The 17,745-nt window shown below is 37.3% G+C and overlaps 1 protein-coding gene across 4 annotated transcripts in view; it reads left to right on the top strand.

Annotated features, from left to right (window-relative positions):
• ROBO1 (roundabout guidance receptor 1) overlaps positions 1-17,745 on the top strand; it is a 398,650-nt gene that overhangs the window by 378,686 nt on the left and 2,219 nt on the right. For all 4 annotated transcript variants that reach the window (XM_047794457.1, XM_047794476.1, XM_047794465.1 and 1 more), the window contains 3 exons: positions 2,233-2,385; positions 9,980-10,288; positions 16,943-17,139. In XM_047794457.1, coding sequence (XP_047650413.1) covers positions 2,233-2,385; positions 9,980-10,288; positions 16,943-17,139 — 659 coding nt within the window. The remainder of the gene's footprint in view (positions 1-2,232; positions 2,386-9,979; positions 10,289-16,942; positions 17,140-17,745) is intronic.

The raw sequence follows: 17,745 nt of genomic DNA on the forward strand, positions 1-17,745 counted from the left end.
GAGTAAAATAATGTGGTCAACAAGAAAAAGAGGCATTTTTGAGGAAGAAAAGACTATGACAACAAATCAGTAATTACTATTTTGTTGTTTTATTTTTCTTGGTTTAATAACTATAACATTGGTTGTCTTCCATGTTCTCTTCAGATATTGAATTGCTCATTGTTCTTATCAGTGTAGAATATATTCAGAGAAAATTTAACTCCCATCAGAAGGTTTTTTCTATATATTATTTATTAAGAATATATTGTAGGAAAACAATGTCTAATACCTCTCTATTATTGTAAAATGTGCATTTATTTCAGGCAGACTTAATACTCTATGATATTCAACCAGATTTCCTTTTTTCCCATAATAGCTGCTGAATGTAATAAAATAAGCATGCAAACCTATCTTTCCTAATAACATCTAATTTTATGTATAGCTTTTGTTTCTCCTTATTTTTTAATCTTCTGTAAAAAAAAAAGAATAAGTAAGTGAAATTAAGCATCTCAAACTACTGCTTTCAGATTCCATTAAGGGCATGTTTCAGTTCGTTAAATCAACGAGACATAGAAATAATGTTGAAAATTCATCTGTAAACGACCTTATGCCTCAGGGTCTATGAGCAGTAGATGGCCTTACACGATAGAATGAGTAATGGGTTCAGTCTCAGCCCTAATTCTCTTTTTTCATGGCTATGTAACTTTAATTGTAAGAGTCTCCATCATAGCTAAAGAGAGTTTGGTTTAATATTTTATTGTATTGTAATTTAGTGACTCTTCTGGTTTTCATTTGGCTCATAATTATAATGAGCTAAACATGCATTGGACCCTGCTCTATTAATGTGTTCTTTTCAGGAAAAGGTGATGCTTATCATATGACTTGAAGTTAATAAAAATGAATAATCTAATCACATTGCTTCTCACTTGGCCGCATTAATGTCTATTATTTAATATGCTTCAGTTAGCATCTTTAAATGTGTTGATTTTACTATACGTGGCTTATCCTGTTTAGAGCCAAACACATGTTGTTTTGGTCTCTCTGAAGTTCCTTGTGATACAACAGAAAGTTCTGGATTTTTATCTCTGGTATTTCAAGAAACCAAAATAACAAAATTCAGGTGTAGTGCCTATAGATCTCCATTGCCTTTATGGTTTAAATGTTTTGTGCCTTTGTAATAAGTCTCTGTAAGAAAGCCAGAGAGTTGGAAAGCACTGCAGTGTACCATGTCTGATTAACATAGTCATTCTTCACCTGTGAATGTTGTCTCTCCAAAAGCAAACAACCAGAAACGACTTCTGCCATCACCAAAAACATAGACATCACTGTAGGGGTTGCTTTAAATATCCGGAACAAGCAAATAAGTATCTTGTGATGGAAAAAGGGATGTGAGTAGTTTTTGGCAAGTCTAAATATGGGAGCTAGCCTAATTTGAGGCTACCTTAATAGAAAATACCTGAGAATATATTAAGATATTAGGAATCTGTCTTTAATAGCACAAACATATGTTTAATTAAAATAAGAGGTGTAGTTAGTACTCTTCATTCTTAGAACATGAACTTCTTAAGGTCTCTGGCTAGTCTGTTGCTTCCTCAAAAGGATTAGCCAGAGACCTTAAGAAATTGTTTTGATGGAGTTCCCGTCGTGGCGCAGTGGTTAACGAACCTGACTAGGAACATGAGGTTGCGGGTTCGATCCCTGGCCTTGCTCAGTGGGTTAACTATCCGGCGTTGCTGTGAGCTGTGGTGTAGGTTGCAGACGCAGCTCGGATCCCGCATTGCTGTGGCTCTGGCATAGGCTGGTGGCTACAGCTCCGATTCGACCCCTAGCCTGGGAGCCGCGAGAACGGCCCAAGAAAATGGCAAAAAGACAAAAAAAAAAAAAAAGAAAAGAAATTGTTTTGAGAAAGCAACAGAAACTGGATATATTATGTAAAAATGTAATTAATATTTTTATTTGACAATAACACTTTATGAAGGTAGCTGCAAAAATAGCCACAATGTCTTTCTTTAATAAATATGTATCAAGAAATGTAACAGAATCAAATACCATTTTTTTTAAAGAGCCTGAAAATACTCTTAGAGTACTGTTCCAGGGAATAACTCAGGGTAACAAAAATCCTGTTATTTACTGGAATAGTTTATTTAAGCTTTTTTTTTTTTTAAATTAGGATGTTTCTACTTTTAGTGTGGTGTTGTTATCACTGTTAAATTAAACTTTATTGGTGAGTTTGGCTCTGATTGTTTTCCACAGGCCGCCGCCATTTTCATGCATCCCAGTGCCCTCGACCCACAAGTCCTGTGTCTACAGATAGCAACATGAGCGCTGCTGTAGTGCAGAAGGCCAGACCAGCCAAGAAACAAAAACACCAGCCGGGACATCTGCGCAGAGAAACCTACACAGATGGTAAGTCCATTGAAATGGATGAAAACATCTATGAATCTCGCCTCTTCACCCTGGCTCTCAGCTACTTGAAAATGCATCCACTGACATTCGAAATTGCATCAAAAATTCATTGACAGTAAGCCTCATACTCCTTATAGGAATGATCCATTTCCATATGTTGTCAGGCATGTCAAGTTGCTGCCGTTTTCTAATAGGTGGGTTATTTAAGAAACTGAAACATCATACAATGCTTTTAATAGTCTTGAAAGGTTATTTTATAGTTTTAAACAAAGAAACACTGTAGGTGAAATAAGGCCATAGAGTTAACATTCATCAGATTCCCGGAAAACTTCCTAAGGGTTCTCACTTTTTTTGCTGGGGAGTTTTACCTGCAAATAGAAGACAGTAAACTCATTTGAATATTCATTCTGACTAGAGTGGTGTTATAAACAATTAGCTTGTGCATCGGAAGGCAAGTCCAGTCATCTTCCTTCATGCCTTCACATACAACATCAACTCTCACTGAAGAGGTGAGGCTTGTGTTCTCCAGGGAGCATAGGAGAGCAACTGCAAACACTGTGATGTCGTCCAGAGAAAGCCTTTAATGAAAATGCCTCAGGTGGCCCAGCATTTATTAAACCGCCACCTTCTCATTTTATAAAACAACCCCAAGGGCTTTGTTGGAAATTCATGTAAGATAAATTCTCTCAGACTCACCCATCTTGTCAAGTTAGCCAAATTTGCTAAAGGGGTGGAGGAAGAAGGTTGTCGCAGGCATTGTTCGTTCCCCACCTCCTGGTCCTCTCCAGCCACAATCTGATTAGAACTTTCATTACCAGTCAGCAATTTTTCAAAAAGGGCATCATTTGCCATTATCATATGAAAGCCTAATATTATAGATCCTTATCCAAGGTTACAAGGAGGGTTTTCTGAGGCACTTCTCCCTGTGATTCCTGCCACTTGACAGAAAAATTTAATACAAAGCTCACAGCATGATGAGCACAAGTAATTTTGCAATGAGTGGCTGTCCATGCTATTATCTGTAGTTTATTCGGAGTATTTTCTCTCACTAGCATCTATCTGATATTAGACTACATTAAATACTGGCATGACACAGCGCACCTGGGCCTCCTGGATCCTGCCCAGGATTCTTTTGTCAGTGAAACTGAGCTGTCAGAATATTATCTGATTTTGAAGGGTTATTATAGTGGCTTTGTGCATGTTTGCCTCTGTGAAGGCACAAACATTAGGTGTAAATCCCCAAACTCTATTGGCAGTTTTACATTTATGGGACCCCTGTAATGGCATTTTACAAGTTTTATAGCTGTTTTATCAGTTTTTATTATCTAAAAGAGAGTACCCCTAACAGAAAAACTGGTTAAACATCAAACCTTGATGTAAATACATGGGTTGAATACATCAGGGGGAAAAAACTGGCCTAAAGCTTTATGTAGCTCTTTCTACCTCTTATTAATACTTGTTTTGAGGGGCTTCTGGCATTGAGTGATGCTTTTAAAAAATGCTTTAAATAATGTAAGCATGCCAGTTAAAGGGCATAGTGTTGCAGTTATAAATGACACTATGCATGAAAATTGTGATCTATATTTATTGTCCTACATTCTGTAGTACTTATTTCTGTGTGTTTAATAATTAAGTATAAATTCTAACTAGTTTCTGAATAATAGCTATTAAATTGAATGATGAAGCAACCAAGTTATTTTGTGTGTTAATTTCAGAAATACCAAAAAAATAAGTTAAAATATTTGTAAAGCCAAAATGTTAATGTGAAATATTATTTAAATTTCTAAATGTTCATTTCACAAGTGTTTATGCAGAATTCTGATCATATATACAACAATGTAGAATCCAGTAACTATTGTCTCTAAGTCACAAAAATAAACAAAATGGAGGTATAATGAAGGGAATTTTTTAAAATCCTAGCTTCAACTTCCTTATAGCATTTTGATGACCACTCGTCTTTTACTTATTTATTGTACTAACAGCTCTTGAATGTAATTCTGAATGCTTTCTGATTAGGTAAAGAAAAAGAATAGCAAAGCTATGTGTTATTTTATGTGTTTCTATAACATGTATTGATTACCTAAAAATCATATAAATGTAGATACCTCTTAATGCACATACTTCTGATAGTAGTGGTTAGAGCATGGAAACAAAAGCCATTTTATCAGAAATCATTTTCTCATTTTTTGAAAAAAAGTATTTACAGTGCATTTCATGAAGAAACTCAATGGCAGATACAATTTGCACAATTAATAGAAGAGAGAGAGGGCAGGGGAAAGAAAGAATTTAAAGAGCTTCCAACTGTGAAAATGAGAATTAAATAAATTAGTAAAACATAAAGGGTTTTTTCATTTTTGCTTTTTAATGATTAAAATATATGAACTAGGATAGATAATTTTGATTATCGTGCACAGACTTCCTATGTGAACTATTTTCAGTATATGGCATATTAGTCTTGAGTGGGTAGCATCTTTACTTTGTAATTTTGTTCAAATTATAAATTTCCTTTGCAGAATTTTTGTAAACTATGCAAAAAAAAGGTATGGAGTATTTGTGTCTGAACTGATAAAGAATAATTTGTGGTGATCCTTCTCGGGCAGCTCTGTATTAGTTTTATAGGGCTAACATAACAAAGTATCAGAAACTAGGCGGCTTAAACAACATTTATTTCCTCACAGTTCTGGAGGCAAAAAGTCCAAGGTCATGGTTGGCAGGGTTAGCTTCTTCTGAGACCTTTCCCCTAGGCTTATAGATGACCACCTACTCTCTGTGTCTTCACTCGGTCTTCCTTTAGTGTACATATGTTTGCCCTCTTATAAGGACACTAGTCAGATTGGATTAGGGAACACCCCAAGACCTCATTTTAATATTTAATTCCCTCTTTAAAGACCCTATCTTCAAATACAGGTCATATCAGGTCATATTCTTTTTTTTTTTTTTTTTTGATCTCTTTCTTAGGGCTGCACCCAAGACATATGGAAGTTCTCAGGCTAGGAGTCTAATCCAAGCTGTAGCCGTCAGCCTATGCCATAGCACAGCAGTGCAGGATCTGAGCCACACCTGCATCCTACACCACAGCTCACAGCAGTGCTGGATCCTTTAACCACTGAGAGAGGCCAGGGATTGAACTCACGTGGATACTAGTTGGGTTCATTACTGCTGAGCCACAATGCGAAATCCCACAGGTCATATTTTGAGGTACTAGTTATTTGGACTTCAACACATAAATTTCGGAGGGGACACAATTCAACCCATAACAGTCCACCAGCCCCTAATCCATGGCACTGTGGCCACACATTGAGTTGTTGGTAAATGCTGGGCCTCCTAAACACCTAGGGAGTACTCTGCAAAGCAAAGGCTGCACACTATAGACACACTGGTAGGCAGAATCTAACAATTTCATATTTGCCACTTCCAGGTTTAACCCAGATGAAAGGTGGGATAAAAATATATGAATATCATGCCATGGGTGTGGCCCTAAAAAAAAAAGAATATGTATCAGTCAGAATTTTATTGAGTTAAAGCCAAGCCTAAGTGCATTTCTAGGACCTTCTAATAGATTCTTTCCACACTTTTTAACCCCTCTGATGCATTTACACACTTGATTTAAAAACCAAATCTAGGAGTTCCCACTGTGGCTCAGCAGTAACGAACCAGACTAGTATCCATGAGGACATGAGTTTGACCCCTGGCCTTGCTCAGTGGATTAACGATCCAGCATTGCTGCAAGCTGTGGCATAGGTTACAGATGTGGCTCAAGTAGAGTGTTGCAGTGGCTGTGTAGCCCACAGCTGCAGCTCCAATTTGACCCCGGCCCAGAAACTTCCATATGCCACAGGTGTGGCCATAAAAAGGAAAAACAATTAAAAGAAAAATCTACGTTATTTCCCCGTCTCTACTTTTCATAAATTGAAATTCATCACCCTCTTTGGAATAGTGTTATTTTACTTAATTTATCATTAATTACAAGTTCTTGGGATTTTAAGCAGTTAAGTAAATAGAGTGCTAGATCTCCAAAGTGAGTTAATGCCAGCAGAATTGTCTCCATGTATGTGCGCTTATGTATTACTTTATATACATTATAATAGTTTTTGGAGAGTTTGTATAAAGAATGGTATTTATATGATTGTATAAAGGAAGAGTCTATCTATCTATCTATATGTGTGTGTGTGTGTGTGTGTGTGTGTGTGTGTAAGAATTCCATGATCCCATTTGTTAAATCCAATTTGAGCTATTAGTAGTATGGATGAAAGTACTATTTATTACCATATGAAATATAGAATTGTTTGTACTATGGCAATCCCTGATTTGACTCAGTAATTATTTTACAATACCAAAAAAAAGAATTTATTGGATCATCTGTTTATATAAGAAATTACACCTACCAGCATTTTCCTCTGTCAATTATATGCAGTGCAATTATATACAAGAAGTTACAACTCTTAAAATTATCATTGGATTCTCTTTTTCTTTTCTACTTGTGTTATTGATAGCACCTATATGGAGCAGCTGGTAATAGATTTTTGTCTTGAGAGTCATAGATTGCCAAGACTTTGTATAATCTTATGGTAGCAGTAATCACCAGCTTTGTACCTGATAAGCCCAGACATTTTATGCTTTGATGATAGTGGCAATCATCAGCTTCCTGATAAGCTGTATTTGCAATCTGGTTGAAGTTTGTAGCAAGCAGATAGTGCAGAAATAAGCCTGCAGTCACTTACTCCCTCTACTTCAAAGAGTGGTCTGAATTCCTTTTCTCATCCTCCCATGGCCAGTCCCAGGCTCAGCATGAACTTAGAACAGCTTGGTCTTGGGTGGGTCTCCTGGCTTGAAGCACTCTGGTACAGATCTGTCCTCTATGCTCGCCTTTTGGTTATTTTTAATAAATAAGTAGTAAGATGAGAAGGAATCTCATGACAGTAACTTTTTTTTTTTTTTAGGTGTTGTTTTAAAAAAAAAATTGTTAAAGCTGTAAAGGAAGGAAATCAGCACTAGTTATTGCAATTTATATTGCAAGATTAAAAAAAAACTTTTGATTTTTCCAGATTCTTGGGAAAATTAGTGGCTGTACTTTGGCCACTGTTGTAGATTAAGTGTTGAGGTTATTTATATGAAAGTAAGACATGATGAGCCTGAGAACTAACAAGAGGAGTTCCCACCATGGCTCAACAGTTAGCAAAACCGACTAGCACTCAGTGGGTTAAGGATCAGGCTTTGCTGTGAGCTGTGGTGTAGGTCACAGACGTGGCTCAGATCTGGGGTTGCTGCAGCTGTGGTATAGGCCAGCGGCTACAGCTCCGATTGGACCCCTAGCCTGGGAACCTCCATATGCCACGGGTATGGCCCTATAAAGACAAAAAAAACAACAAAAAAAAGAAATTTATTTTTAAAAATCCATATCTACTCAAGGAACAAAAAAAGGATCAATTGAAAAAACTACAAGAATAAGAAACACTAAGTTAAAATGGATGCTTCCTAGGACCCTAAATTTGCTACTGTATTAAGAACTTTCAAGGCACAATTTTAATATTCAAGAGTTTCTCATGCTCATATATGTAAATGATAGTGGACCATTGCCAATAAAAATAAAATATCTGGAAACAACCTAAATATTCCTCTGTAGGGATTGACTAAATAAATAATGGCATATTTATTAAACAGAATGTTATACAGACTTTTCAGAAAAAAGAGGGAGAACTATGTATACATATGGAACTTTACACAACTACACAGTTAGGTGGGAAAAAGTGCAGTCTCTTTTAGGTTGCTAAGAAAGGAAGACTACCACATTCCAGTGGGCAGATAGGGCACTCTGTACAATCCCAGATATGGCCATTTTGCATAGTCCCTAATATGAATGGTACTCCTTGGAGTTATGCATCTTGGCAGCCCTGCCTTAAATGCATAAATAACTTCTGAAATGATCCATTAAAAAACTATTCAAACTGAAATGGAGTTGGGGTGGTATAAAGAATTGCACTTCCAAGTCCTTACATACTTTTGAATTTTTATCATGTGAATGTATATTTTTTGTTGAAAATCTTAACGTTAATTTTGTAATACTAAGCATTTAATATGTGTTCTACAAATATTTTACTTGATTGATTCTATCACATACAAGTTTCTCTCCAAATATGAAAACATTACCATTTCTAAAGTTATGACTAGGGAGTTCCCTGGTGGCCTAGTTGTTAGGATTCAGCACTTTCACTGCTGTAGCCTAGGTGTGATCCCTGGTCTGGGAACTAAGATCCTACATGAAGCCAATGCAGCCAAAAAATGAAAAAAATAAAATGAAAAGTTATGACTGAAAAAATGATGCTGATAATTCCCAAATATCTGTGTCTCTAGTTTGACCTTTCTTGAAACTCAGATTCTGTGAACAATAACCTGCTGAACATCTCTATCTGGATTCTTCAAAAGCTCCTCCTATTCGCTTTTCTAAAACCAAACTTGTGTTCTTCCTTCACACACCATGTCTTATTATCCCTTCATTTCTCATCTTCAGTGATATTTCTGTCATCCACCTAGTCAGCTATGGCAGAAATCCTGAAAGTTATCTCATGAATAGTCTTCCCCTACTATATTCCATTGATCTTTAAGTAAAACTTTTTTTTTCTTAAATACTGTCAAACACATCTAAAATAACTTTGAGTACCTTCTGAATTTAAGACTTTCCTTTTAATCCATCCTTCACACCACAGCCAAACAGCCTAAAACTAGAATCTGTTCATGTTCTTCTACCAACTCACCAACTATTACTAGGTTATGTATTTCTTTTTCCTGGAGTATACCTAAGAGTCATTTAAAAAACTAACACCCTCAGAGGAAATACATTTTCTAGGAATCAAATTTTATGCTTACTTTTATCTTTATATACATCTGTAAGACATTGAATTATATACAATGTCCAATGATATGAATGTATTAATATAGAAATATAGATAGATAAAATTAAGTTATATTCATGCCAGTGATCATCTGGTTTAAAACCTCTGGGTCCATATACAAAGTGGAGAGATTGCATCAATGAATGGTAGCTTATGAACATACTATTGAATGAAATAAAGAACACTGAACCAGAAATTAAGACTGAGGGTATTTGTCCTGATTCTGATCATATATAGCTTTAAGTTTGGAAAATAACCTAAGATCTATGTGTTTGAGTTTCTCTATCTACAAAATGAGATAGAACTTAGGCTAGTTTAGAGATGGCAAATAGAACTCAACTCAAGTGCCAGCCTCAATCAATTTGAAGTGGTTGCCTGAAGAGTCAGGGTATGCATCTGAGATCAGCAACATTACACTGAAATCAATTAGCAAGGTCTGCCATGGTTGGGGAGAGAAGGTTATTGCATATATGCCTGTATTGGCTATCCCCTAAATCCCAGCTCTATAAATTCAATATTTCTGTGCTAGATAAAAATGAGAGCATATATATTAAAAGTTTGGATCATCTTATTCTTTGGTTGCCTTTATTTGTTCCAGTTTATTTTAGATGACCCTGCAGTTTTATGTGACTCTAATGGTAATACTAATATTAATAACTTTAGAAGTGGAAAACTTTTACAGTATTTTACATATTTCTTTTTAGATCTTCCTCCTCCTCCTGTGCCACCTCCTGCTATAAAGTCACCCACTGTCCAATCTAAGGCACAGCTGGAGGTACGACCTGTAATGGTGCCAAAACTCCCTTCTCTAGAAGCAAGAACAGAAAGGTCATCAGATAGAAAAGGAGGCAGTTACAAGGGGAGAGATGTGTTGGATGGAAGACAAGTTGCTGATATGCGACCAAACCCAGGTGATCCCAGAGAAGCACAGGAACCTCAAAATGATGGGAAAGGACGAGGAAATAAGGCAGCAAAACGAGACCTTCCACCAGCAAAGACTCATCTCATCCAAGGTACGGATTTATTCCAGCAGCCAGTAAACACAGATTGAACATAGGTTTGCATGATACACGGCTGGGCTCTGTAGGGTCCTGTGAAAAGTGATAAGATTCAGAGATTTGCTCTCTATTAGAGGAGACAGGCATGTACCCAGACAAATTAAATACCGTTCATTCTAATACAAGACATTATGCAAGTCTTCCTTAGAGAGATGCCAGTTGAGTTGAATTTTAAAGGAAAGCATGATTTCCACAAGTTACAGGGAGAAGGGGATATCTGGCAAAGGAAATAAGTGGAGAAAAAAACATGAAAGAGTGAAAATGAATATTGGGTGAATATTGGCTTTCCTGTTTATTGGAGAATAAGATGCTTGGGGCCAGGGACAAAGGGTAAAAGATAAAACCAGGAAGGTGGTTGAGCCAGATTGGAAAGACCAGGAATACTATTCTGAAGAGGTTGGGATTTATGATATGGGCAGTGGTGAGCCAGCAAAGAATTTGATCAGGATATTATATAATCAGATTTGTGTTTTAAAAAAATAACTGACAACACTCTATAGTGAATGAGACTGGAAATGGATAGCTGAAAGTATTAGAACATTGCAAAATAATCTAGGTATAAAATATGAAAGCACTAAATTAAAATAGCTGTGCAAATTAAAAGAAGAAAAAAGCCTACATATGGAGTTCCCGTCGTGGTGCAGTGGTTAACGAATCCGACTAGAAACCATGAGGTTGCGGGTTCAGTCCCTGCCCTTGCTCAGTGGGTTAACGATCCGGCGTTGCCATGAGCTGTGGTGTAGGTTGCAGACGTGGCTCAGATCCAGCGTTGCTGTGGCTCTGGCGTAGGCCGGTGGCAATGGCTCCGATTCAACCCCTAGCCTGGGAACTTCCATATGCTGCAGGGGCGGCCCAAGAAATAGCAAAAAGACAAAAAAAAAACCCTACACAGACATTTCAGAGACAGACCCTATAGGACTTGGTGACTAATTGAATGTAAAAAAAATAAAATGAATTAATGGAGTAAAAGAAAAGTTATGCAGATGTTAATTAGATGCCTCTCTATGACTAGTGGAACATAATTTTATTAACCAATGTAAAAAAAAAATGAGGGAAAGGATAAAAGTCTTGGGGAAAATAATTCCAGTTTTGAATGAATAAAGGTGCTGAGAAAAATGCAATTATGAAGAAAATCAGCAAGAATTTAGAGAACTAAGCTTTAAGATCAGGAGAAAGGTGGTAGGTAGAGAGTAGATTTTAGAACTAGCAACACAGAGGTGAAAATTGCTTGAATTACCAAGTTTAAATTACCAGCAGTGATATGTTGGCTAATGTTTAACAATCAATTCTCTGGGAGGAAGGCAAAACAAACCCCTAATTTGTGGCCGTTTACTTATACCTGTTGTGTAATTACTTCCCACATGACTAGTTTCAGGCTACTAATGTGAAGTCAGTGTATGTGGAGTTGGGAGGAGATGGGTGCAGGGGACTCGAGGGTGAATGCACGAGCTCTCTCCAGCACACAATAATCAGAGATGATTGTATTTGAAGGCTACCAGTGGGGAGGGGATGGGAGGAGGGACAAGACAGGGATAAGGGATTAAGAGTTACAAATTGCCATGTGTAAAATAAATAAGCTGCACAGATATACTGTACAGCAAGGGAATATAGGCATTATTTTATAATAACTTTATATGGAGTATAATCTTTAAAAATACTGAATCACTATATTGTACACCTGAAACTAATATAGTGTTTTAAATAAACTACACTTCAATAAAAATACATACACATACATACATATACATATGTGTTTGGAAGAAGAACATTCTATACACAAACTGAGGTGTATTCACCCAGTAATAGAGAATAATTAAACTATCCAAACTAGAAAGAAGGGTATCCTAGAAAGAATGGAGAAGGAAATTTTAAGATAGGAAGAAATGTAAAATGCCACAGAAGCAAGAGTTGGATGTCAGTGGGGATGGGGTGGGAGAATAGATGGAGGACACACAGATTTTACAAAACTTTTTTCATGGGTGATATTTAATAGAACTATTTTTAGTAGACAGAGTAGAATCCCAGCTGTAGGTTGTTGGAAGAGAAGTAATGAGTATTGACTGATTATGGACGTTGTGAAAGAGAAGTAGTGAGTGTAGACTCTGCAGAAGGTTGGGAAGAGGAAGAGAGGTCGAAATAGGGTTTAACAGGAAGGTAAAACCTATGGAAATGTTTTAGGATAGGGTATTGGGACAATATATAGACTAAGGAGAAGAAACCCTTCAGGCAGAAGAGATACAAGAGAAGGAAGGTAGTTGATGAAAGAGTCAGGAAAGAATGATGGGGAATGCATCTTAGAAGGCTGTACATGTACTTTAACTATAGTTGTATTTTCCAGACTGTGTTTTGTTAAGATTAGACATCAGTCCATTGTTCTGTTTGTTATGGGCACCTGGTCATTAGCCACTTGCTTTCACTATTGAGGACAGTTTTGCTTTTTCTGCAATGGAAGCCTAAACTCCTCATGCAAGCATGGACTCAGCAGTGAGGCAATGGCAAAACTGTGCCTCCACTCTGCGACCACAAAGTACTTGATGACATCACCACAACTTGAAGTTTGAAAAGCTTAGCTTATTATTATCAGTTAAGCCAAAGGTGATCTGAACTTTCAACTTTTGGTAATTATACTCCAATTAGTGATTCATAAATCAAATGTCATGAGGTAAATTAAGAAGTATGTATCAGGCCTGAGTATGGACCAATTTGCTGCTCACAAGAAACTTTCCTCCAAAGTAAATGGAATTCTTCAGGAGAAAATTTTATAGACTCAGAAAGATCCTGGTATATACAGCACTAGAACAAAGAGATGAAATTATTTTTATCACTCTTCAGAAACTTATGAAGAGAGATATGAAGATATTTCTAACTAAAGAACTAATAAAACTGAAACCAGTGAACTAGAAACAAGGAGCCCTATTCCATGGAAAGCACCGAGACACTCTAAGAAGTTATTATTTTATATGTCTGTCTTTCCCAAATTCTTATTTGAAGTGTAACCTTGTGTGTATGTATCATTAAACTGTTGTATCTATGCATTGCTGTAATTTTCACCCTATAATTCAGTTTGCATTATTTATAGTAAAAGAGGCTCCCTGATTTACATATGTAACAAATGGGTTTTTTTAATTAAGGAGAGTGGTCTTGTAGACCTCAATGTCAGATTTTTTAGCTGACATTTACCCCAGTTAGTTCAATTTACTTCTACATATTTCAAACATCTATTGTGCCATTAAGCATTGTACTAGTCCTGAGATTTGTGTGTGAACATGAACTTTGACCTCAAAGAGCTTATAGTCAGAGAAGAAGACAGGCAATCTATAGATTCACAGCTGTATTCATATTGAGTGTAATGTTTATATGGTGCCCTGACACTTGGGAGTCCAGAGAAGGGAAAATTAGCCCAGTCTTACGGGAGATGGGATGTCAGGAAAGACTTCTTCTTTCTTGGTGGAAATGACCCATAAGTTGAGTGTTTAGGACGGGTGGAATTTAGCCTGGGTAAGAAGAATGGATATATTGTTCTGGCAGAGAAAATCAGCATGAAAAGTTGAATCCATTGGGGGGACTATAAGATATTCAGTGTTACTAGATCGTAAAATGGTAAAGATGAAGCTCTTGACAGAGTTCCCATTATGGCTCAGTGGTTTAAAAATCTGACTAGTATCCATGAGGATGCGGGTTTGATCCCTGGCCTCGCTCAGTGGGTTAAAGGATCCTGCATTGCCATGAGCTGCGGTGTAGGTCACAGCCACAGCTTGGATCCTGCATTGCTTTGGCTATGTCGTAGGCCAGCAGTTGCAGCTCCAATTTGTCCCCCAGCCGGGAAACTTCCATATGCCACAGAGGCAGCCCTAAAAAGACCAAAAAAAAAAAAGGGGGGGGGGGGAGAGAGAGAGAGAAAGAGAGAAAGATAAGCCCTTTTGATAAATGTAAATTTAAATTATAGAGGGCCTGCAGTTCCTATAAAAGGAAGGTGGCCAAGCAAAGCCAGCTTAGAGGGAAATAACTCAAGGAGCAGAGGCTTTTAGAAGATATTTACAAGCCCCAGAAGGGGTGTATAGAATATAAACCAGGCAGTCGGAGCAAGGATGAGTGAGGGGAAAATTCAAGAAAATTTTTAGAGTTAAAACCGTCCTTACGTGTTATATATTTGAATGTGTGGAAAAGGTAAATTTAAGGGGTTGTTGGAAGGAGGAAGACTGTAAAATAATTTCAGTTTTCTACCTCAGGCATCTTAATGATTATGAGATCATTAGCTTCATAAGGGAACACAGAGGAGGACGATTATCTCAGAGGAATGGACATGATAAAGTCAACGTTCAACATGCGGAGTTTGAGGGACACTCAGAGGTGGTGTCCAGGCAGAGTTCAGGAGTTGCAAACACAAATGAGTAACTCATCATGGGAGTTCTCATTGTGTCTCGGTGGGTCACGAACCTGGCTAGTATCTATGAGGATGCAGGTTCAATCCCTGGCCTTGCTCAGTAGGTTAAGGATCTGGCATTACCATGAGCCATGGTGTAGGTCACAGACATGGCTCAGATCCCACATTGCTGTGGCTGTGGCTATGGTTGTGACATAGGCTTCAGCTGAAGCTCCAATTCGACCTCTAACCTGGAAACTTCCATATCTCGCAGGTGCAGCTTTACAAAGCAGAAAACCCCCAAAACGAACCAACCAACCAACCAATAAAAACTCATTATGATAAAGAGTAAAGCTACTCACTTATTCATTCAATCAAAATATTTATCAATGACCCTTACATGGCAAGCTGAGAGTGTATCAGTACACAAAGGAGACAAAAAATATCTGCCCTCATGGCAGCTATATTCTAGAAAAAGTTAGAAAGTCTGTGAGAATGGATGAAGTCATCCAGGGTGAGTGGGAAAAAAATGTCTTTATGTGTGTATACACATAAACACACACACACACACACACGTACACACACACACACACAAACACAGCTAAAAGTAAGAACCCCAGGGAGAACATCCATATGTAAGAGGTACTAAGAAGAGCCCACAAAGGCTGGCTAGGAAGGCGAGAGAAGTAGGAGCTAAGAGAGTAGTAATGTTTTAATCGGTAGTTGTTTTCAGATGAAAAGATAGTGAAAAGTCCAGAGACATAAGGACTGAAACATGGTTAGCATTATCTAAGTCAACAGTGAATTTCCTTGGTCCCCTTGTGGTAATATGGGCATAAGTAGATTTCAGTGGGATACAAAATGAATGGGAGTTGTGGTGACCAAGATTGAGGCCATGTTGCTTTTCAAGCAGCTTTGCTAAGCAATGAGGAAAGTATTGATTTATGTAGAGCACAGGCTTAAGGGGAAAGGTTTTAGCAAAGTATATTTTATCATATTGTGGTTGGTCAAAAACTAAAGACATAGAAAGAAAAAGGTGGATGAAACAGGCAGAAGATGAAGGTCACAGAGGACCAAGTGCTGTGAAGCAAGGGTTCAGGTATGGTGGTCCACATGGATGGTGAAATTCTGGGGAGTCAGAAGTCTGCATCAGGAATGGAAGTTGTGATGAGTAGAACAGAAGGAGAAAGGTGCCATCAAGGAGGACTTCATGGGCTGCATAACTCAATTGCTTGGCCCTCGCAGGAGGAAAATGTTTATGTTCAAGGATGAAGGAGCAGTGATTTAGAGCTGGTGTTAGTGAGCAACAGGCAAACCTTCCTCTTTCCACTGCAGGGAGTATCAGTGGAAACTTTAGGGGAAATCAGGTTTCATTCAGGCAGTGTGATTGGTAGAGCAAGTATTTAGGGGAGAAAAAAAGGCATGTAAAAGAAAGTTTTTCAGTTGTCATTTTTGTTTTTATTTCTTGTGTTTGGTTTTCAAAAGCAGAGTAGGCTTTGGTTGCAAAGGCTTTGGAGAGAAGTGAGCAGTGGTAAGATGCATCAATAGAAACATCACCAAATTTAAAGCAGTATAGAGACAGAAATTCAAGAGGCAGCAGTTCATTGGAGTGGCTTGTTTTTGAAGCTAGCAATGATGTCAGGCATCTGAGATTCAGGGTTCCATAATGTAAATGATGTTGAAATGGAGGTTGACGTCTTGGTGTCTAGGAAGTAAATCCAAACTTGGCTTGATGTTTTGGTGATTCAAGAAAACTGGGCTTTTTTTCTATCAATGCCTTGTAATAGTCCTTCAGAGTTTACATAGGGATGTATCTCTCTCATTTGTTTTCACGTCAACATAGCAGTTCCTCTGGGTATAGATACTATTATCACTTTTTTAGTTAAATGGAAACTAAAACCTAAAACAATGGGAGATCACACAGTGATGGATAGAACTGGAAGCCAGGTCTGATTCCATGTTTCATTTCCCTCTAATAAGGATGCTGGTCCCAAGTGAGTTTGAGGTGGACTAAAGCTTATGAGTAGAAACAACCTAAAACTTAGCCACTGTTAGGAAAACAGCAAGGGTGTTATTTTCATTTTCAAAAGACAGTACTGCCTTATTCATTATTGTTATAAAACTCCTCACTTATTCCTCAGAAGCACCGATGCTCCCCCATTCCCAATTATAGATGTAAGTGTATATTATACAATGAAAATGTACAGTGTGTTCATAGGCACTCATTATTATATTTCATCACACAGAGGATATTCTACCTTACTGTAGACCTACTTTTCCGACATCAAATAATCCCAGAGATCCTAGTTCTTCGAGCTCAATGTCGTCAAGAGGATCAGGAGGCAGACAAAGAGAACAAGCAAATGTAGGTCGAAGAAATATTGCAGAAATGCAAGTTCTTGGAGGATACGAAAGAGGAGAAGATAATAATGAAGAATTAGAGGTACCTGTAATTTTTTTTCAAGTTTGCCAGCATTAGGCTAGTTTTCATATCAGCCTTAAATTTAAAAACATCCATTGATCTACAGAAATGTTACTGTTTCATAACAAACCATGTCAGTGATGCCAGCAACTTAAATTCTGAGAATTCAATGGTTTTCTTGAAATGTGTTCCAGAGTTTTAAATGGTAATAATAGTTTCTCTTTAGATCTTAAGGTTCCTATTTATCTGCAGATGTTCAGGTCGGAAATTTATACTGCAAACATGTTGTTAAGAAATGAGAGCTTATTGATCTAGATAATTATAATTTATAGTGTTATAGGAGGTTATAAAAACCCCACAAAGTGACAGTTATAATATGGGAGAGAGTTTTTCCTGTGTTATCTGCCACCATAGTGATCACTGGGGTTAATCAGGATGGTTTGGCCAACTATCTTTCACCTTTGGTCTTTTGAGAGTTGGCAGTAAATCATATCATATTATAAAATCATCTCCCATTTTTAAAATTTTGTTTTCACCATTTCATTAAAAAATGAGTTGAAGACAAATTTCTCTTCTTAACAAATATTTTTAATCTCAGGTAGATTGTTAAGTGAGTGTTAAACCATG

The sequence above is a fragment of the Phacochoerus africanus genome, chromosome 1 (genome assembly GCF_016906955.1).
Source record: "Phacochoerus africanus isolate WHEZ1 chromosome 1, ROS_Pafr_v1, whole genome shotgun sequence".
In the NCBI taxonomy this organism is placed as follows: domain Eukaryota; kingdom Metazoa; phylum Chordata; class Mammalia; order Artiodactyla; family Suidae; genus Phacochoerus; species Phacochoerus africanus.